Source organism: Rhinolophus sinicus, linkage group LG05 (genome assembly GCF_036562045.2).
Source record: "Rhinolophus sinicus isolate RSC01 linkage group LG05, ASM3656204v1, whole genome shotgun sequence".
Taxonomy (NCBI): domain Eukaryota; kingdom Metazoa; phylum Chordata; class Mammalia; order Chiroptera; family Rhinolophidae; genus Rhinolophus; species Rhinolophus sinicus.
In genome coordinates, this window is record NC_133755.1 from 38,706,645 (window position 1) to 38,730,981 (window position 24,337).

At 35.9% G+C, this 24,337-nt stretch overlaps 1 protein-coding gene across 5 annotated transcripts in view; it reads right to left on the reverse strand.

The window, feature by feature from the left end:
• CCDC88A (coiled-coil domain containing 88A) overlaps nt 1-23,840 on the reverse strand; it is a 117,110-nt gene extending 93,270 nt beyond the window's left edge. For 2 of the 5 annotated variants that reach the window (XM_019719705.2, XM_019719694.2), the window contains exons 1-3: nt 22,922-23,838; nt 22,728-22,828; nt 505-613 (exon numbers count right to left, since the gene is read on the reverse strand). In XM_019719705.2, the coding sequence (XP_019575264.2) occupies nt 505-613; nt 22,728-22,828; nt 22,922-22,984 (273 nt within the window). In that variant the 5' untranslated portion in view covers nt 22,985-23,838. Of the gene's footprint in view, nt 1-504; nt 614-22,727; nt 22,829-22,921 lie in introns of all 5 variants that reach the window. The other 3 variants (XM_019719699.2, XM_019719686.2, XM_074331998.1) reach the window with 2 other exon arrangements.
• Between the last annotated feature and the right edge of the window lie 497 nt (nt 23,841-24,337).

The window sequence follows — 24,337 nt, forward strand, 5'->3', positions numbered from 1 at the left end:
GCATACTTCTAAATAACTCATAAATGAAATAAGAAATCATAACAATAATTAGAAAATGCATAGAATAAGTATTTTTAAAAATACAACATATTAAATTTTGTGTGATGCAGCTATAGCAATTTTTTAGAAGTATATTGATAGCCTTGAGAATGCTCATACTTAAATTGTGAAATATGCATCCAACTTAAGTTTTAAAAAGAACAATAAAAAGTACATTCTTCAAAAGTATAACTCAAGTAGGCTAACAAAATATTGCACTATGCAAGTTCTCAGGAAACTGCTAACTGCTTTTAAAAATTCCTAAAATATAATAATTATTTGTAAAATCAGATAATTATGAACTGTACAAGAAATAAGCTATTTTATTACTGCTCTATCTCCAGCAAACAGATCAGTACCTGGAATATAATAAGAATTTAGTATATGTTAGGTGATTGATGCTAAATAAAAAATGTGAATATGCAAGCAGTTATTAAAACACTAGATGAAATAAAAAGCACTTACCTGATAATAAAATTTTATCTGTCTCACCAAAATGGATAGATTATGAATTCTAAGTGAGGCATCATTGTTGACTTTTTTATTTACTCTCTGACTCTCCAATTTAGGATTACTGTAAGAAATTTAAAAAAAAATTTTTTTTTAACTAAAATCATACTGAAACATACCTATCAACCTATAGAGGACTAAAAAAAAATCATATAATACATTTTTTCTTCAAATAAATTGTACATTCATCTGCATTAAGAGAGATGATCCAAAAAGATGACTACTTTGACACTTATTTGTGCTTTTCTAATTAATAAAAATGCATCTGCTATAAGACAGTGGCAAAATAAATTTGAAACATAAGTCAGATATTGTCCTTCATTCTCATTGTTTTTCCTAGTTCCAGGGATGAATAATTTCATATCCTTGAATACGAGTATATGTATATTTCCATCACCCAAAATAAACCTATTTCAATCAAGAATGTAAACTATGGGCTAATAACCAATAAATGTTATGTCTTCTCACTGGATAATGAGGACTATATTTGAACAGGCAATATCACAGAGAAATTAAAGAATGAAGTGATGACACAGGTTAATACTTTTATCTAGGATAATTTCTGTATATTTAATGAAAGAAAAGGGTTCAGTGATTCTGAGATAGCAGAAACTGAAAAAGAAAAACTGTTAGTTCGTGGCTAAGAATGAGAAATTCAATGACACCAAAAGCAAAGGCGAAAAAAGCAAAAATAAAGAAGTGTGACTGCATCAAACTTAAAAACTTCTGCACAGCAAAGGACCATCAAGAAAATGAAAAGGCAACCTATGAAATGAAAGAAAATATTTGCAAATCATATATCTAATAAGGGGTTAATATCCAAAATATACAAAGAACTCATACAACTCAATGGCAAAAGAAAAAAAAAATTCAATTTTAAAATGGGCAGAGAAACTAAATAGACATTTTTCCAAAGAAGACATACAAATGGATAACAGGTACATGAAAAGGTGCTCAACATCACTAATCATCAGGAAAATGCAAATCAAAACTACAATGAGGTATTACCTCACACCTGTCAGAATGGCTATTATTAAAAAGACAACAAACAACAAGTGTTGGTGAGGATGTGGAGAAGAGGGAATCCTTGTGCACTGTTGGTGAGAATTGGTGCAATCACTATGGAGATTCTTCAAATAATTAAAAATAGAACTACCATATGATCCAGTAATCCCGCTTCTAGAATGTAAGGCAAAGGAAAAGAAATCAGGAACTCAAAACGCTATGTGCACTCCTATGTTCACTGCAGTATTACTTACAATAGCCAAGATACAAAAGTAACAACCTAAGTGTACATCAACAGATAAATGGATAAAGATCAGATACACACACAAACACACACACACACACACACACACACACACACACACACACAGAGGAATATTATTCAGCCATGAGAAAAAAGGAAATCCTGACATTTGCAACAGCATAGATGGACCTTGATAGCATTATGCTAAATGAAACAAGCCAGAGTCAGAAAAAATACTGTCTGTTCTCACTTATATGTGGAATCTAAAGAAAAAGTCAAACTAGTAATAACAGAGAATAGAAAAGTGGTTGCCAATTTTCTAAAAAGAGGTTGGTAAAAGGGTACAGACTCTGTTATAAGATGAATATGGTCTGAATATCTAATGCAAAATATAACTATGGTTGATAATTCTGTATTATGTAATTGAAATTTGCTAATAGGGGACTGTTCACACACACACACACACACACACACACACGATAAAAATGTGAGGTAATAGATATGTTAACTAACCAAGTGGTGGGAAGCCTTTCACAATGTATACATATATATCAAATCACCACTATGCATATTTTAAATACCTTAAAAAGTAAAAAATTTAAATTAAACAAAATTTAGTGAGGAGAATGGCATTGTTTTACTATTTTTACAAATTTCTTTAACACCTGGTTTAATTTTTAAAAACAGGCTGATGGGGCCGGCCCGGTGGCTCAGGCGGTTGGAGCTCCGTGCTCCTAACTCTGAAGGCTGCCGGTTCGATTCCCACATGGGCCAGTCAACCACAAGGTTGCCGGTTCAACTCCTCAAGTCTCGCAAGGGATGGTGGGCTCGGCCCCCTGCAACTAAGATTGAACTTGGCACCTTGAGCTGAGCTGCCTCCCAGATGGCTCAGTTGGTTGGCGCGCAGGCTCTCAACCACAAGGTTGCCAGTTTGATTCCTCGAGTCCCACAAGGGATGGTGGGCTGTGCCCCCTGCAACTAAAGATTGAACACAGCACCTTGAGCTGAGCTGCTGCTGAGCTCCCAGATTGCTTAGTTGGTTGGAGCGTGGGCTCTCAACCGTAAGGTTGTCAGTTCGATTCCTCTACTCCCCCAAGGGATGGTGGACAGCGCCCCCTGCAACTAGCAACGCAACTGGACCTAGAGCTGAGCTGTGCCCTCCACAACTAAGATTGAAAGGACAACAACTTGAATTGAAAAAAGTCCTGGAAGTACACACTGTTCCCCAATAAATAAAGTCCTGTTCCCCTTCCCCAATAAAATCTTAAAAAAACAAACAAACAAACAAAAAAAACAGGCTGATGCTCATCTTTGCTTCTGCATTCAATATTTTGTTTTTTGTGTTATAAAGAAATTTCAACCTCAACGTGTATAAAGAAAATTCAACCTCACACAGATATGTAGGAGGAAGACCTTATGCACCCTCTGAAAGGAGCCACAAATCATATAATGAGAACTATTGCTTTATTTCAACTATTCTCTCCCAGCACTCCAAACATATTGATCCTTTTGTCGTTTGACCATATTCACACTGTCAATCCCCAACATTGGATCATCTCAACCATCTACACTGAGATTGCTCATACCAACAGATGAAAAAATAATACAACCAAACTAAGCTAAAATATCAAATAGGAAGGAATAGCTAGTACCAAACTTGCCCTCTTGCCATTAAGAATTGGAAAACTGTACAAAACATATAATTGGTTTTTGTTAATGCAAGGCTCTCTCTAGTGAAGTAGTGAGGTGCTTTCCAGAATGAGGTCTGGGCGGGGTGAGTAGCCCAAGTCTCACAGAACTTGAGGAGACAAAGCTTAGAGTTCAAAGAGGGTGAAATAACTGAAATTTTCAGAAAAGAATACCAGAGACAAGAAAGCTACACTAACAAAGAGCTCCCAGAATATGCTTTTAAGATGTTGTTTAAATATTAAGTTGTGCATATGTACCCTAAAACTCCACAAGGCTGAGCAGAGGAAAAGTACAGGAAAGCTCCACGCTGAATAACACCCAAAGGTCACAAAGGAAAGAGTGAAATTCAAGTTCTGAACAGCCAAAGTGAAGAGAGACCTTGATGAACACCCAGAGCATTTAGTGGAGACCTCAGAAGAGTCATGTCTTATAAGTAATAAGAAACTAGTAGTTGAGTAAAAGCTATGCCAGAATCTCCCTAACAGCTTAAAAACAAGCCTTGGAGGTCTTCTTGAATATAATTTTAGCATTTCCATATTGTTACTCAATTATCCCAATACCAATTACTAAAGAGTTTGTCATTTCCCACTGATCTCTATGATATACTAGATTCCCGTATCGTGTGATCTACTTTTGGAGCCTATTCTATTTACCTATTTGTCTATATGTATGTCATTAAAACCTTTTTTATATTACTATAGCTTTATCATTCTTTTAATTCTACTAGAAAATGCCCCTCTCTTTTGCTTTTGTTTTCTAAAGTTGACCTGGTTAATATATACTGCTCTTTTCTATGAGTTTTGGGATATTTATAAGGTTCTATGACAAACTTCATTGAGATGTATTAGTTTTTTGTTAATATTAATTTGATAAAAATTGACATTTGCATCAGTAAAACTTTAAAATTTTCCCACAAAGGTCTTATACATTAAAATTCTTTTTTCTTACTTGGGTTTTTCTTTGTGAAATCGATTTGTTTTTCATTACACTGTCTACTTATCATTACTAATGTATAATAGGAAAACTAATTTTTGTATACTGCATTTCTGATTAACCACTTTCCAAATGTACTCAGTTCATTTTCTTGGGTTTTCTAGGTTAAAAAAAAAATCATATCATCAGCCAATGGCAGTTGACCTCCTCCTTTCCAATCTTACATCTCATTTCTATTTCTTTACTTACTGCATTAACAAATAATGTTGGAGATAAGAGCTATCCTTATCATGTTCTCAAACTTAATGGGACTGCTTTTATTGTTTTACCGTTAATGCATAATGTCTGCCGAAATTTTTCTGGTGGATACCTTCCTTCAAGTTAAGTTTCCTCCTATTCCTATTCAATACCTGAATGGGTGCTGAATTTTATCCAATTTTTTCTATATCTACTCCCATTGGACTCTTCTCCTTTAATATACTAATGTAGTGGATTACACTGTTACAACTATTAATACTGAGTCTTCTTCACAATTCTAGACTATTAACTCTAGCAGCTCTACCACACAGTATAACACTATTCCCTTTTTGGGGTACATAATTGTATCATAGGTCTTCTAATACTTAACTGCCTATTTATGCCTCTCACTTCTCACTAGAATGTAAGCTTCTGACCACGGCCATATCTCATTCATATTTTTTTTTCTGTAAAAAATAGCATGCATCCTAACACAAATGTTTGAATAAATAAAAATAAGAATAAATGATTTAAGACTAAGCATAGTGTTTTAAAAACTACTGCTTTCTAATGAGAGTTGAGATGACATTCTCCAAGCTAACAACTCACTTGGCAGTCTGGAATAGATACTCTCTACTAAGGTTTGTGTCCCAAAGATCAACTGAATAACAGAATCCTAAACTACAATTTGAGATCTACAGATCAAGGGCATAGTAAGGCAGGCTAAATCTAACCTGTGACTGATTTATGGTTAGTGTCAGGGAAATAATGAACAGCCCAAGGCAAATGAGAATATAACTGGAAAAGTAGGTCTCTGAGGTAAAAGCATCAACCAGAACTAGTTACTTTCAAAAACAAGGAGACTATAACACAGAAGTCAGATCATGTGTCATGGATGACAAAGAGAAACAGCCACATGGTCAGGAAGTCATTCATGATTACAAACCCAGAGAACTGAAGGGAAATCTTGTTTTATATAATCAACTCTGGTACACTTTTAGTCAGTAAGTTAAATACTCATAGAGTACCTAATGTGTCCATATTACTTTATGTATAAAAGCTTAGTTTAAGTCAAGCTGTCACTGTGAAGAAAAATGTACCTGTAATTGGAAGAAGGAGTAGGAAAAACCCTAGTAACAAAAATGTTAGGTATATTACCCAAAGTTGAGGAAATTTCATTTGCAATCATAGACATTCTGTAAATATCTTTCCTCTCTAGCTTCTTCCATCATTTTATTTCTATTTTCTTAACTCTATGCTTGAATCCCCTTACATAGTTCTCACCCACATCTCCTATTCATACACTGATGACATTTAGACCTAAAAAATATGTTAGAGGTTACCTAGTTTCACTAGAAATCAGAAAATTGAAGTCCAAAGGAGTTCATTTGCCTAAAATCGTAGTTTTTTTCTTTTACTCTTTTTCAGTCTTTTCTTTTACTGGATCATTCAGGAAAACAAAGAAAACACTAGTAGTTTGATTTGCGCATTGTTATCCATAAATCGCATGTGTATACTAAATCGTTTTTATTGTATTGTTTGAGCAGATTCTTAATTCTTTTTTCACAGTAATCAAACTAAAGATTCATTTCCTTTCCCCACTCAGTTTATCACAGTGATATTTTATTTTAAATCTGGGTATTTAATTCTGACAACAAATATTTAAGAAAGACTTCAATATTACAACTGAAGATGTACAGAAAAAAACTGTAGGAGTATAGTGCAAATTGTTTATGACATGACGCTATGTAACGTGGGTTATACTTTTGGATGGATGTCTAATATTCTAATAAACATGTGTGATTTCATTCCCACTTTAAAAAATTTTATAAAGTAAATATTATCTTTGTCCCTGATAGAGTTACCAAGTTTCTCTGTGTATTTAATTATTTAAAACTAAAGTTTTTTCATTTTATGGCCAACATTCCTCATATGTGATTTTGAAGTTTACTTAGTTGTCTGAAAAGCCTTGTAATCTCCTTTGCCTAAAGCTCGTCTAAGAATCAGCAAATTTTAAGAATTTAGAATTTTGGATTGCTCAAATTCTTTTAAGAATTGTTTGTAAAAAAAAAATTTATTGATAAACTTTATATTAAGTTTTTTCAGGCTTTGGAAAAAAGATTACTTGTAACAAATTAAGACAATTCTGAATATAAAAAGAGGGAACAGTTTGGTTTTATATACTAAGGAAATCAGATGAAATTATTTTAGGAATTTGGAAAAAAGTGAAAAATACAGCTTAGGTAAGATAAAGTATTTTGAAAAATTTATGAAAAAGTACTTCAACACCTCAAATTAACCTCATATTCAACTCGGATCTCAAAGATAGGAGAATGAAAGTTTTCTGCATCCTTTCATAAAACGGTGGTGCTTTGTGTTTACAAATCCTTTCTATAATTACATGGGATTTGAGGGGATTACTATTATCTAGTAGACTCCTAAGGAAATTAAATAAAAGAGTGTAGTTCTTTGGTAGAACAGGCTGATACCTACATCCTCGGAGCTTCAGTTTCAGTTTCCAGTCTACACTGTACCAGTTACTAGTTATTTTAGCATGCAAACAGAACTGGAAAGTTCCTACTTCTTTACAATCACTAGATATCACATCACAGTCTTATCTATAAACTTTCTGGATGTGGATACCAACACAACTGCTAAGCACTCTAGGCATGGACTAGAGAGCAATAAACTTTCAATTACAAGGCTTGGGTTTCCCATTTGATGCATGCCTAATTTGAGTTAGGGTCAAACTGACATATGTCAGGATCATGGAAAACAGGCTCTTTCATCCCAAGAATGTGATCCTCTCTCTGTGAGAGGGACTAACCTCATGTGAAACTGCCTTAAAAGTCCTAATCTCTATTCTTATGAAAAATACTTGAATATTTAAGGACAGATTTACTGGAAATTATGCAAATCAAGAAAATTAGTAACTTCAGGAAAAATAGTATTTTTTTAAAACAGAAAAGTCTAATGATGATACACTACCTGGTTCTGCAGGAAACATTATATAGTTATACTAATGTAATTACTGATTACTGATTTAGCCAAACTTGTAATAAATATATTAGAAAAATAAAGTAAGAAGAAATAGAGATGGGGCTAAAAACTCAGCTACCATTATTAGGAAGTCAATAGATACTGTCTAAAGGGATAAATCAAGAAATACTAGGGTAAGCATATTATCACTGTAGTATTTGGGGCCAAATGACAGAAGAAATTGCTAAAAAGAAAAAAAAGTTAAAAGTTTTCACTCTGGGCAACAGAATGGACATATGAATAAGGTTAGAACAGGGGACTGTTGTTCTTCACTATGAACCTTTTGGTATTAAACAATTCTTTTAACCACGTAAAATATTTTTTAAAGAGGAAAAAAATATCCACAAAAAAAACCACTGTTTTATGAAGCCTGGCCATTTAATTTACTTCTAGGGAAAAAATAAGTAATTGTATCTGACTGTTACTTAGCTGAAGCACATTTAATGAGGCTATATATGTAGGATTCAATGCTAGAGGTTCAGTCATAAAACATGTGTGAGACTATGCATAAACATAAGAAAATAAAATATAAAGTCACTTCTATAAAAGGTATACATTCTATGTAAAGAGAGAAAGCACTCCATTTCCACGTGTAATTTAAGGTTTATTTCTTTATACAATAAAAGTCACAGTCCTATCAGTAATTTAAACAAACTAGGTACAGTATGACTCTAGAATTCTCTAAAAAGAAATTGTAGTCTATTAAATATTTGAAATATTCTGTCTTTCCTTCATGTTTAATACTTAAAATGCTAAAAAAAGATTAATTCAGAATAGACAGAGACATAATTAATGAAGTTTTGATTAAGTTCCCTTTGAAAATATACCTTTAAAAAAAAAAGAATTTATCTTTGGAATGGCCTTTATTTAAAATAAATGATGAGCTATTGAATGATACAAATGTGATATATGAGCAAGTACCTTTTTAATCACACACAGCTATTTCCAAACCAACATAATCTCAAATCAACCATTTTCTTTTATAAGATAAAAATTGAAAATGCTCTAGAGGCAAATAGCCTAGCAATATAGCTCAAATCTCTCCAGCCAGAAGTTAAACGCAACATGGCAGCAAAAGAGGGCCTCAAGCAATTTCACATTTATCAATGACCTACTTATGACAAGATGCATTAATTTCGATAAACAGGCAATAATATTATCTACCACTGTATAATTTTTAAATCAGGGTAAAAGATGAAGGGAAAATTAGCAATTCTATAACACTAATATTCTAAAATTTGGTCCCTGTATAACCAAGGATTATGTCTTTACTTATTCATTGACTAATATCTATGAGAAACAGAAATCTGATAGTTTTAATGGCTTTCTGGTCTTCTACCCTGACTGTAAAGCTGTTATGTATCCTCTTGGACCATCTGTTTAGTGTTGGTGCTTAACAACTACATGTGTTCATGTTTTTGATCACGCTACTCTAATTTAAAACTAGTTGTTATGCAGGATTTTTTAATTTTTGAGATAGTTTATATGGCAAAACATAATTACATAACATTTGCATGTCACTGTGAAACACTGGAAATAACTAAGTTATTTGCATATCTAACTTCAAATGTGCATATACCAGAATGACTGCTTTATGGAAAATAATTAACTGGGTATATATCATCACAATTTAGGGTTATCCAACTAGTACGGTAACTATGTTAGCCTTAACAATAATCAGGGAAATAAGTGGGGTTTTTTTAAAACAGAAAGTATCCCTTTACCTTAATTTCTGCTCTTTCTCACAAACTCAATCATTGTGCATGATGGCCAAACAATAAAACCGAATATTAATATAATCTTATGTATCTACAGAATATTTTCACATATATTAACAAATTTGATCTTCTCAGTGACTGAACAGTCATTCTTGGATAGGTGACACATAATGACCACACAGAGCTCATGGACACAGTTCCCTTCATGTACTTTTTCATCATTTAAGATACATTAAGTTACCTCTTCAAAAGTTGAAGAAATATCTACAACACCTTTTAGTTAGCCGAAGACTGAGCTAGCAGTACAGCATGATATTCACTGATTTAACAAACAGAACTCATGTTTTGATTTAACAGAACTAATGTTTTGATTTAAAAGGTACAAATGGACACAAAAATAATAAAAACCCAATACCATACATATACTTAACTTTGATGTTATCCGAATTAGGTAAAATGACTGAATATCTACTCTTTACTTTTTACAATGAGCCCACATGAAGACTTTAACTATTAGGCTAACAGTTTTCTACATTTTTGGTCTGAGAACCCGTTCTTACACTTAAAAATTACAGAGGACTCCAAATAGCTTTTGTTTATGTGAGTTACATCTATATATACTTACTATATTAGAAATTAAAATTAAGAATTAAAAAATAATTTATTCATTCACCTAAAAAAACCAATTCATTGCATGTTAATGTGAAGAGCATTTTTATGATAAATAACCATTTTTTCCAAAAACAAAAAAATTTAGTGGGGAGTGACATTCTTTTACAACTGAATAAATCTCTTTAATGTTTGGCTTAATAAAGGACATATGGATTCTTAAATCAGCTTCTGCATTCAATGTGCAGTGATACACTATTTTGCTCCGAGTACATGAAGAAAATTGACAAATATACAATCAGAAAGAGTATTTTAATAGTCTCGTCAGAGAAGTTTTTAAATACTGAGAAAAGCTACTAAGCTCATGTTTTCTATAATTCAAATTTTATCACTGACAACACAATCAATATTATCAATTGAGTGACAGGCTCACTTTGTTCATTTTTGAAAAAGTCTCTGCCCAATACTTGAAGTCTGAATAACTCATTTTTGAAAAGATGTCTGCCCAATACTTGAAGTCTGAATAACTATAGTTTGTCAGTCGTTTTCTCAAATAAAAATAGAGTTCCACAAAATAGAGACTTGTTTAACTTGCAACTCAAAAAATCATGAGTACTTTTCCTTGAGATAATCTTCATACTTCATTATGCAACAGAAGTGTTTAATGCATACTTCCCATTTTGTCCTACAGAATGTTAAAAGATATGTACTCAAATGGTCAAGACTCAATAAAGTAACTTTTACTGCTTCATCAAGAATATTTTTCAGTGAAACTGGATTTCTTTTTAACTGCAAGTTCATAGTGTGAAGAATACAATGACTACCAGTACCACTTGGTACCACAATTTGGGGTCAGCAGTTTTACCCTCCTTTGCTTTTGCACCATCAATGCTTTTACAACACAGGCCAAAAAAGGCAAATGAAAATAATTTTGACCAGCCAGACAACCAGATCCCCAGTGGTCTGTTCATATCACTTGGAGAACCACTGTATGAGGCAAATCAATTCCTGTTCTCGGTGTGGAGACTTGAGTACTTAATATTACACTAATCAGTACCTTCATAAAGTAATAAAACCTTCATTCATACACAGGTCAACAACATGGCCAGTAACTGAATCAAAAATTGTTTATAGCACCAATGGGCAACGCTGATCTGTAATAGAACTTTCACCCATTGTCCTTAATCCTTAAAATAGGGTCACAGGTTTGTTTTAGTCAGTATTGTAAGGCAATATTAGCTCCAGACTCAGTCAGTCCCAGAGACACAAACTGAGATGATATATAACTAGGTATTTTCCATAATCCAAGACAGATTTATGGCTTTCAGTCCAATACTATCAATTCAATAGAGGAAGGATTCCTAACTTGAAGTCCATAAACATTCCTAGGGTAATTTAAATAGTTCACTTGAGTAATTATCGGTGACAAGTACCATTGACATTTTTGAGAAGCAATGAAGACTTCTAAAATGAAGAACTTTAGAAATTATTTTCCAAAGTATAATCTCTTCTAACTAATGAACTATCATATACAGTCATAGAAACTTACCTCAAGAAACTTTTAAATTCAATAGGAAAAACCTTTTTCATCATCAGTTTCTCTCATATTAAAAAAAAATGTCTCCATATAGGATATCTCTAAAAATACGAATTCGATTAAGAGCAGAATAAGATTACCACAGTACTGGTTTAATTTGCCCTTTTTAGTGCCATAAAAAGTGAACCAAGAGGCTCACAAGCTAACTTCATTTTAAGCCCGCCAATTAAAGGCAAAATAATAGATACCTATTTTAAAAAACACCAAGTAACAGGTGGAAATGAAAGAAATACATACAATAAAAAGAAGTACAATAAAAGGAAAAAAACAGCACACATACAAAAAAGTATAGTACTGAAAAAAATGTGATGAACTGAAAACCAAGATACAGAAAAGGCATATAGGGAGGTAAAGAATCATTAATAGACAAATTACAGAAATTTGCAGCATGATCTACAAATGGCCCGAGAGAAATAAACAGTTCGGGGGACTTCCAATTTAATAAAATGGGTCACTAGTTTTTAAAAGACAGAGGAATAAATGACCTAAAATTTAGAATATTTTGAAAATAGCTGTGAACAGCAAAGTTGATGGATAATGGGAGGTTCAGAAGAAATGTGCAATATTCAATGAATACTGGACTACATTTCTACATTGTAGAATTTAAAACAAACAAACAATAACGAAATCTCTGGAGAAGTATGCAAAGAAGACTGGGATTTTCTTCTGGGGTAAATAACTCTAGTAATTGTATGAACAGTCCCAGAAAAAGAGAAAAATTCATTGAGCACAACACTGACCAAACTCTGTAATACTGCTTTGAGCTCATTCTATTACTAAGATGAAACTCTGAACCCAAATAATAGAAGTATGACACAAAGATGTCTAAATTTTAACAATTGATTAGTTAAAATGCAACTTAGTTTTCTGGGAATTGTTAAATCTCTTAGATAAGTCATACTCTATAAATGTAGACTTTGAAACATTCCAATAGCCCAAAAGAATTGTAATAACATCCTCAAAACTATTTTACTAAATAAATTTTCTCTGATAAAGAAATATACACTATCTAATAGAAATCAGAATTTAAACAAGAGCACAAATACATAGTAACTGAAATGTTTCTCATATAAAATTTGGCATCATTGTCAAAAACTGCTATATTATACATTTAAATGTATAATGTTTTCTTGAACTTACGACCAACTTGTAATGAGGAGTTCTTGGCCTTCTATCATGAGTAAATATCATAAATTTGTTACCAGTACATAAAATTTCTTGTACCTTATATCTGTTCTTGTTATTAGTAATTATTATATAAAATTTCTTGTACCAAAATATGTTAAAAAATAAATGCTAAAATTCCTTTATAATACAAAAAACAAGTACTTAAATGTAAACTAATAAAAATTTGAATTAAAAAATTAAAACCAAAGTTTTTTTTCCCCCTGAAAGTTTGGGCCAAAAATGTGGGTGCACATTATACACGGCAAAATATGGTATATCTAGAATTCCATCCATTCTTTTGCACTAGTTCTTCAATTTGCTCCTTCTCCAATCATAGAGCCCACCCTAATCTAAAACCTCACCATAGTAAGCAGAGATGACTATCCATCACTTGTTTATCTATCTTCCTTACTTGTCTCTGCCTATTCCTCACCTTTGCTCCAAACACTAATACCAGTTTCACCGACTCACTGATATATTCTCAGTACTTAAAATAATGAACATAGTACATGCTCAATAAACATTAGATGACAAATGAATTCCATACTCAATCTATTCTGCAAACTAATACCAAAATAATTTTCTTAATACTTTTAATTCCCTAATAAGGAATTTTAAATGGCTCCCCTGTGCCCGCCATATGCAGCCTACATTATACTAGCTAATCTCCAAATTTCTCATAATCTGGCCTACTGTGCTTAAGTAACTTTATATTCTATTATTTCCCAACTTAGATCCTCTACTAAGGATAGTCCCCTCATCATCTCCCAAATCATAAATACAATTTTTCCTCAAGCTGCTTCCCTAACTTAAAATACCCTACTTTCCTCATTTTTGGCCACTCAAGTCCAATCACTCTTCAAGGTTTAAATCAAATCTAACTTCCTCCCTATTTAGGTTTCCTTGACAATCCACATCTTTAGAAGGCCAAATCTAACTTCTAACTAACTTCTAAACAGTAGCGCTCCCTAATCTAGCTCTCTCTCTCTCCTTCCCTCCCTCAACCCCTCCCTCCCTCACTCCCTCAAAAGGAACATATAAAATTCATACAAATTAAAGAAAGGAAAAACAACAAGCCAATAACCAGATAATTTGTTTCCAAATACATGCTGGGGATCATTTGCCATTTACTACAGATTCATCTTAGTTAGTTACACACATTCAATACTTAACACAAATACTTAAGTTTAAAATAATAAAATGAGACACTACAAGATTCTGAATCATCAAATGTATATTCCTTTTATAAAAGTGGAAATGTAATTTAATTCATTTGCAAAGATTTTAAACAAAGAGTGGGAAAAAAGTTAGCCTTCAATTATGAGAAAACAACACTCCATTTTCCCTCAACATTCAAATTAACTGAAATTTTACTGTGATTTACTGTAAATTTCAAATTTACTGAAATTTTACTGTGACTTTTTTTAACCAGTTTTGGCAAAAACGGATTGGAATATTGCCTCCACTGGTCATTCTCCACTTTTCATCCTCCACAACTTTGGACCAGGACCCAACACCTAAAACCAAACCATTTCCCTTGGTCCTTTACCACCCAGGCAAAGGACAGTCATGCTGTCATTAATAATGTAAACTTCAATTTTTTTCCCAGCGATCACTAGGAAAGTAAAAACATAAAGAATATACCATATAAAAACTTTCCTAAAACACTACTGAGATCTTCCCAGAGTTTGATTTTTAATACAAGGATTATGCTAAAACAAGGAATTACAATTATTAGTCCTCTTCCTTCCCCATTATTTCAGTTTCAAGGACTCAACCTGCCCACGGGCATCCCCATCTTGTTTGAGATGCACGAGGGATTAAAGCCCACCAAGCCTATGCAGTTCCTGGGTGACAAGGGGACCGTCCGGAAGGCCATGGAGGCTGTGGCTGCCCAGGGAAGGCCAAGTGAAGGGTGGGCTCTGCCATTAAAGCGCCTCCTCCCAAAGGCCTGAGTCCCGCGGCCCCGCATGCCTGGCTCCCCATAGCCCAGAGCCCGAAGTTCCACAAACTGTGCTGGGAGGGCTGGTTCTCAGGTGTGGGGACCCTGGGGCCCAGGGGCAGGAGCCTGGCCCCCATCCCTGGCTATCAGGTGACTCCTAACAGCCCCTATGGTAGCCCTCAAAGCTGATAAACTTGCTCTAGAATCAGGGTGTCTGGGGTCACTTAGAGAGTCCAAGGGACCCAGCCATCCCCACAGTGAGCAAGGACAGTGGCCAGGACACTACTTTGTGGCCATCTTCCTCTAGATGGGTTGTCCTCCACTATCCCCACAGCCTCAGGGAAGCAGGGCGAGGTGGCACTGAGCCCCCCACCACCTGGGTGTCCCCTAGTTTGAAGATAGACAAGCCCCCAACCTCAAACCTCGGGACGCCGGACTCAAAAGGCTGGCAGGGGTGGGGTGGGGGCTGTCATCCCATCTTATGGGAAAGAAATCAGGACAGTGAGGCCTGCCTACAGCTTGGCCAGTCCAAGGGGCACATAGGACGGGCCACCTGTCACCAGGCAGGTGAGGGGCACTGGGCTTGGCCACCACCTGGGGCCTCCACAGTGCAGCCTTCACCCTAGGCTGCTTCCGCCTAGCAGCTCCACGGGCACTGAAGGTCAACTGATATCTCCCTCTTCTAGATGATACAATTACCAAGAACTCTGGAATTTCTTGCCCAAATACCTCTAACCCAATTTCAGGGGCTGCACAGGCCTCTTTCCCAGGCCTGTTGTCCTGAGGATGGACTATGCTACAGATGTGTACACTGCTGGACTAAGAAGCAGCTGTTTGGAGGAGGGGATACAAGAGCTTGGCCCGGGGGAACGCACACAGGATGTCCACATGGAATCTCTGTGCGGCACCAACAGAGCCAGGGATGACGAGGAGGTGGGGCTCCACCACACTCTGACATGAAACTGGGACTTATGAATTCTAAATTCCACAAATTCTAAATTTGCATCTTTCCTTCAAGCCATTATGAAGCTATATTTATCAAGATAAAAGACCAGAACATATTTAACAATTTGTTAGCCTGGTTTAGAGAGATCCTTTAAATTTTAGGCCTATTGTGATAAATAAAAGCTTACCCTGGGTCTCACCAATACTAGAGGCAGGGCTCTTCTCACTCAGAATAAAGTTTATGACTTTTCAGCGTAGTTTTATTAATTACTTAACTAGCAAAACAGAGCTAAAGTAATACAGGAATAAAATCAGGAATAAAGAGAATATTAAGGTCATTTTCTAATTTCAATAATTAGTTAAATAATACATTAAGTGACTGATCCAGGATTCAAGTCCATCTGTTTTTCCTCTATACCAAAATAAGCTAGTTTACTAATAACTAAATTGAAATATTAGACAGACATCTCAATGTAAATTAAATTCTCAAATACTTATTTTGAAATATTTAAACTTTATGCTTAAGAGTGGTACCAACGCATTTCATAAGTCCTAAAAGAAGGTCAGCTGGTGTTCTTCTGAAAGAGTATAGTTAAGAATTGGTCTTTCCATCTGTCCCATGACGACTAGTTTCCCATAATAATTAATACACATTACAGAAAGAAATTTCAGTTAAAAATTTTAGAAATACTCCCATATATAGCAAAGTTCACCTGTTCTTCTCCAGATTTCATCATATTCTATAGCTTAACTAGATGTGTGTCGTACTGAGAATCAGACAATCAGTAGGTTCTTGAAGACATCAGTGCAATACAAGGCTGTGAACAAAAATATCAACATGCTGGACATCATCAGGAAAATTACTGGAAACCAAACTGAAGGCACTGTGTATTCAAATACCAGACAAAACCATGGCCTATGACTTGTTCTTACCGTCTCACCTCAAGTAAGACATTATCCAATAAAGGTAATCAAAACAAATAAGGGGACAGACAGAACAAAAGAAAAGAAATAGAAAACAAACTAAAAAGCAAAACAAACTAAATTCTACAATACAGAAACTAGAAAAGGTCCTTAAATTTCTGAAAATGAATAAAATTATAAAATGTCTTCATCCATTCCTTTGACATTTACCGGAAACTTAAGACATACCAAATCTATGCTGGGTGGTGGTAATACATGCCAGGTTCCATGCTAGGTGCTGGTGACACATAACACAAAATCTCTACCCTCTAAATGTTCACTGTCTAGTAGTCACATCGCTTTAACAATGAGGTAAAGTTAGATATGGGATCATAGGCAAGACAGCAATTAACTTTGCCAAGGGACTTCATAGAGTGTGAAAGGATGAGTAGGAATTTGCTTGGCAAAAAAGGGGAAAGGGCAGTCTAGGGAAAAATGATTCTTATAATAATAGAAATAAGACAATAAAGATGGGGATACCGTGGTCAACAAAACAGAAAATAGATACCAGCCCTCCCTTAGTACAGATTATGTCTATGTCTACTCCAAGAAGAAAACATTATCTCCCACCTTAGAGATGTAGGAACTGAGATTTGGAGTTATTTGGTAAACTGTTTAAGGTCATACTAATAAGCAGCACAGTGAGAACTGACTCCAAAGTCTGTCTGACTCAAAGCCCAAATTCATTCCACTTTACCACAGTCTTTCTATGATTCATTCACACAACAGAAGTATATCAAGAACCTACTGTATGTCAAGCACTATGCTAGGAATAGAGAAACGCAAAGAGAAGTCCCTGGCTTCAAGAAATTCACAGGTTAGTCAGTAGAGTCAAGCACACCAAGAACTACAGTACAGTGAGATAAATGCTACCACCCAGATACCTATATGGTCCTACAGAAACACAAGGAGGAGGAGTACTAAGCCTAGGATGAGCCAGGGAACGGCAGAGAAGGAGTGATGCAGGAGTCAGTTAAGAACAATAGTGAAGAGGTGAAGAGTGTTTTAGGGAAGGGGAAAATATATAAAAAGGTACAGAGACCTATCAGAATACAGCTTATCTTTGGGAACTAAGTTTACTTAATCTTAGGCTATGCATTGAGGAGTGAGTGGTACCAGAGAATCAGGTAGCTGCCGGATCTCAAAGGAGTGTGGATGCTTAAGTAATGTAGTTACTCTCAAGGCAGACGCTACTGAACCACTTTAAAGACAGGAGTGGTCTAGAAAGTTTCATATGATCACAGATGAGAAGACAGTTGAAGGGGGCAAGCCCAAAAGTAAGAAGACCATTCCAGAGCTGCTGCATTAATTCAAGAGTCAGGGACATATTTGAGAAATATTTGGGAGGTAAATTACAAAACTTGGTAATAAGATAGCAACTCTGACTACATTATGAGTGTATTTTTAAAGAATCAACAAACAAAAATAAATCTAAACAAAAACTATAAGGTCCAATGAGAAAACCTGAGAGTTAACCATACCAAAATTTAGTCAATGCTACACTTCCTAAGATAACATGTGTATTTCATAAGTTACTTTAGGATTATTATAGTAATAAAGCTAGTAAATCTACTTTTTAAACTTAAGCACTGAACATTTCTCGTCAACTTCCTCTATTAGATAAATGGCTTCTTTGGGTATACTTTATGAAGCTGCTTCTCAGGAAATACTTAAACAGAAGTTGGATGACCATGTGTCAGGGGTTTAATTAAGAATGATTTTCATAGATCATTTCTAAAGTCCCTCCAAACTCAAGATTCTATAAGAAGAAAAGTCATTAACAAGTATATCACAATTACTAAGTATTTCACGTATAGATCTCTATAGCCATCTAATGAGGCTGAATCATAGAATAATTTCAAATATTGTTCTGATGCTAATAATTTTCTCAGTACTTAAAATCCTAACATATCCATATTTTCAACTGCTTAGGTAATATGAATAGCAAACTTAAAAATTTTTAAGATTATGAAATTAACTAACATAAATTCCTTAAAAATTCACAGCAAGTAACATTCAAAATTGGTTAGCAAACTGTATGACATCTCAAACAGAAAATGATTATTTCTGCTTCACTGTCACCAAGGCCTGTCTATAACTAGCACTGAGGAAAAAAGATTCATTTGGTTGAAGTAGGAAAATGCCCTGCAGCATGCAGAAGAGCTGGCCATCATTCCAGATCTCTAAATAGCTTCCTCTTCTCAACAGTTAAAGAGGACTGACACCATGTCACAAGCTCTTACAGAGATTCTTTGATTCAAGGAGCTACTTAATGAAATCCAAGATTTATCGCTGATTCACTATATGAATACCATGTCAGTGAATAGACACTGAAATTATAAGGCAGAGACAGTGAACTGGCATGAAGAAATCAACTCTTTACTTTCAGATTCTAGGCCCAAAATGGCAAATCTAGTCACTAAATTAATCAATATTCACACTCTCAATAAAAACTTTAGATAAAAATAATATTCTACCATAAGGCTCCTATAACCAAATTCTCTGCCACATCTGAAAGCAGGAATACAAGACTGGCAGGGCAAATGTAAACATATTTTCACTTCTGGCCAAGATGGAATAACAAGAACCAAATTTACCCTTCTGCCTGAAACAACTGGGGGGGGAAAAAAAAGACAAAATATAGAAAGGGTTTTTTCAAGACAATGGACATCAGGCAACAAAGGACAATAGATTCCTGGTAGACGGGAAACACAAAAGATGAGCGGTACAACTGCCCTACCTTATTGCCTCGAAGCGCTTCTAGGCCATAGAATAGGGATGGGAACCCAGGTAGAGCACAGTGGTCTCCCAGAGTTGAGCGGACACAACTTAGTCTGGAGATAGCAAGGCGACTATCATATACAAGGCAGAGTACTTACGAGGAGAGAGCTGTACAGACAGATCCGGAGAGCTGTAGAGGGTATTCCTCAAGTCTTCCGCTGAGTACTTATCAATATATTTGTGTGAGGAAACTACCCAAGGACAGTGAAAGAACCACCAAAAAGGATTAGAGAGAACACCACCCAAAGCTCACGCAGGTCCCGGAATAGTTCCTGTTCCCACCAGCCAGACTATCAGAAGGGTTTTGCCTCGATAATGCAACAAAGTGGTACTTCCTCACACAACTTAAAAACAAGATCTGAAAAGATCAGACTTTTTACAACTTAACTGCATCCCAGAACAAAGCTCAAGAATATTTAATGACATACAAAAATATCCAGCATGAACAAGGTAAAATTCCAAGTATCTGGTATCCAATCAAAAAATTATCAGGCCTGCAAGAGCAAGAAAACACAATCCAGAATAAGAAGAAAAATCAATCAAAACCAACCCAGTAATGACACAGATAGAATTATAGACCTGAATAATCAGCCAGTTGTATCTGAATTCTACATGTTCAAGAAGCTAGAGAAAAGACAGAGCATGAAAGCAATTCACATAAAAAATATTAACAAAAACTGCATTTCTAGAGATAAAACTATAACGTCTGAAATAAAAATTATGCTGGATGGTTTAATAGCAGATTACACATTACAGAGAAAATGATTAATGAACTTGGAGACATGGCAAGGTCATCCAAATGAAACAGAAAGGACAAAAAAATTGAACAGAACATCAGAGAACATCAAGCAGCCTGATATACATGTAATTGGACTTCTAAAAGCGGGGAAGAGTGCAAAAAATAAATTGTGTGTGTGTGTGTGAACAATGGCCACAATTTTTTCAAATTTGATAAAAACTACAAACTCACAGATCCAAGAAGCTCAATGAACTCAAACCACAGAAAACATGAAGAAAAATAGTTTCATTTACTAGGATTCTCACTCATAAATTCAATAACCTAGATAATGTAACCTAGAAAAATTACTTAGGCTAAGGCTAACTTTTAGATTAACTTTCTGGATTTAATTTCAACTGATAATTTAATAGAGCACATTAAATCAAACATTAATTTAAGTAAAGTGCTTAACAGAAATCTTAATGATTTCAAAAGTAGCAAAATATAGCTTTTAAAACAATGTATGCTTTGTTACCCTATCGGGTAAATAATTCATTAAAACTAATTTGTGTTGATCTTATTTTAGCAAATTATTTTTTAAAAAGCTAAAGCATATTTCTTCCTTTTTTTCTTAATTTTCTTTTCCTTTAATTTATGTAAGTCATTCAGAGCAGAATTGGGACACTGAAAAACCTTTTAAAGAAACTGAGGGGTGGAACTGAAAACAGAAGCAGATCTGAGGTTTGGAATGTAGTCCTCCCCAAAAAACAGCCGGGCAACCACTATTTTGGAACACCATAACTTTCAAAATATACATCGATATTTTTAAGTATACACTGTACTTAAAGTAGAAACAAGCTAAAGTGTTTTTAGCACCTCGGTTAGCTATTCAGGATTCAAAAAACAATCTAAATATTTTTTGGAAAAAGAATCATTCAAATAAAAACCATTAAAGTGGAAACTAAAGTAATGCATTTTCCTATTTTTGTGAACACACCTATATTTTTAGAGCTCAGCATACAAATTCAAAATTTTCTGTCTAAAAACAAACAAGAAAAGAGACTTAGGGGAACAAGTTCTGAGTATCTACTATAATGGCTACCCTTCCTGTCATGTGTGTTCCCTAAAATAGAAGTCAATTTAATTATCCTACCATTTTGCTTAGGAAACAGTGGGATAGTTCAAAGATAAAAAATAGTTCCATGAGAGAGCTGCCCAAGATATATTTACTATCCCTGGAAATAACTGTCTACATTCCTTTTATCTTTCTTAAGGAAAAAAAAAATATATATATATATATATACACATTTTTAGGTAACATATGTTATTTCTTTGGGTGCCTACACAAATGAAACACTTCTGGAAAACTTACAGCCGTATAATACTTCCCTATAGGATCAACATACGCATGAAAAACAGCACACAAATCTCTCTGAGCACACAAACTGAGAAGTTACCACAGGAACATTATTTATGGATTTGACTTCTACCCTGTTTTAAATAGAAAACTCTAAAACAAAAAATAATTTCCAATGTATAATACAAAAATTGATAGTTTATTTAGGTTATTAGTCTATTAGAGTAGACTTATTCTCTAGTAACATTTATTAATAATGCACTAAATTCCCACATATGTAAAAGATGAGAATGTCTTGCAATTGAAAAATCCAAACTACGCTTGTAATCAGATTCTATTCAAGAGAAATAAGGCTAACTACACATTATTTTGAGCACAATGGTAATATTCAGTTTGATAACCTATCCTGATGTACTTGGAATGCATATATACAATACTTACAATGATAAATATGGAGTTTTTAATTTCACTGATCCAGCTTACCAATATGATTTCAATGTTCAATTCCCATCTCAAAAACCTTCCTACTAATACAAACCCAATATCATAAACATAAAAGACAAAGATTTGCCTACTAAATCATTACCTAGTTGTCATCAAGATTTCAATTACCTGCATTTCAAAACTAGCTCTAATACCTTAAAATGATCCCTCAAATATTAATCTAATAATTCACACGATAAATCATCTACTCAGGTTTATATCATAAGCATTTAAGTTACTTGCTACAGCAACAGTTTCTCACCAGTCAAAACTATTGTTTGAAATCCTCTCTTCTGAAATCTGTTATTACTTCACCAGTTTCAAATTTTGAGCCATTTATTTTTAGACACAAAGGTTAATAAGAAACATTTCTACATCAAATGCACATAACTTCACAGTAAAGGCTTCCCCCCGCCATAGGAAACTATTCTCATTCTCTCATTTTACCAAATTATCAAAGAGAATACAATGTGGTTCGAATTTCAGCACTTAAGACAATGAGTGACAACACCTGGGTTTGTGGAATGAAAAATTAAAGTTTCACAATTTTAACAGGTATAATCACTGGCTTGTGATAAACAGGCTGGACATGTAAGATTTCCACTCTTTGCAAGATCCAATTGTTAAACCACCTGAATTTTTCTGGCCAAAGAACCAAATGAGGAGCTTAAAACATAAAATCTGTTAAGTTCACGGCATGTAATTTTTCACAGAAAACAAGATACCTAGCAAAGAAGAAAAGAACACTTACATTTGGAGCATGACCTGGTTCAGGAATACCCCATCCACCAAAGCCACATATTCATCCAGGTTGGTTCCATTTCCTGCAGCCAGAGGTCCAAACGTTTTAACCTAGAACAGAACGATCATCACACGAACGTCCACCTTCATCTCGGCAGGCACAAATAATGCAGCAAAATATACAATAAATAACACCCCACTTACCCAAGTGACCAAGGGGCTGGTCATGAACTGCTCCAGAAGGGGAGTAAAGATCTCGTTCTCCATTTTACAGATAATTTATGTGAAAAAAGGAACAACCACAAAAATACGCCTAGGGAATTGGTCACTAAACGTTGAAGAAGTAGAAATCAGTGGAAGTCCATTTCGGCACAGGGAGAAAATCCCATCGTGGAGGGGAGAAAAACTCTCCCTCCTCAAAAAACACCCCTGAGGGAAACGAGCCGAAATTCCGAGAAGTGGCTCCGACAGCAGCCACGAGCCGCAGCCTGCGCTAGAAATGTCTGTACCGGGCAGAGAAAAGGCATCTGGAGGAGGAGGAAGGGAAAAGGGGCAGGAGCAGCAAGACAAAAAGCCCGTCAAGGTTGCCCAGCTCCTGGAGGAGCCAGACCAGCGAAGCTGCCTCCAATGAATTAATCCCAACTTGGACCAAATGAAACACCACGTTAGATAGTGTTCCGAGCGGTCACCAAGCTCGACCTCCGCGTTCCGCTCAACACGTTCCACCCACCAGTGGGCATGGAGCCGCTTCAACCCGCGGAGCCTCCCCTGCCCGCAGCCTCCCCTGCCCGCAGCCCCTCACCAACGACAGGCAGGGCTTGCCCCTTCCCCCCAAGCAGACACCATCCCTCCGCCGCCCTCAAGCCTCGCCTCCAGCCCCCTTCCCCTCCCGGGGGGTGGGGGCTTGAATGTGTGTGTCCCTAACCCCCCAGTTTTCTGAGCCCCGCCAGCCTTTTCAGTGCGCCTCTGGGAAGCCCTAGCACAAAACCACCGCCGCGCTACAGCCTAGTCCTCTGCCCTCTCCGGAGGAGCCGGAGTAACGGCCTCAGAGCCGCAGTGCCGCATCACACCCCTCGCCTCGCCGTCCAACCAGCGCCGCGAGCCCGCCGTCGAAAAGAGAGCGCTGCTCCCTCCGCACCCATATCCTTCCGCCGACTCCCCGCCCCTCCCGCGCCGCAGCCTCTGGATTGTGGGAGAAGAAAACCGCTGCATGAGCGCGCTCCCGAGCAAGCGCGCCCCCGGACCGGCCCCGCCGCCGCCCAGATCTTGGCGACTAGCGCGGGCGTGCACGTTCTCTCGCTGCAGCTGCTGCAGTGGCCCGCGCCTCGGTAGCGCCTAGGGTCTTGGGGGCGGGAATGGAGAAAGCAGAGGAAGGGGTCTGTCTGCTCGATCGCTCAAGACTAATTATGGTTTATTTCCTCCCCGAGTGACTTCTTTGATGTGTGAAGGAAAGCGAACGAAATCCTTCTTTTAAACATGAGTGAGGCAGACACAGCCTTTTCGGACAGTTTTGATTTGATCTGTTAAGCGTGCTTTCGCCAGCAAAAGGGAATAGGCAAACTCACTGCAGCAAATAGCAAAGGAGGGACTTGAGCCGCAAACTTGGTTTTTTTTTTTTTT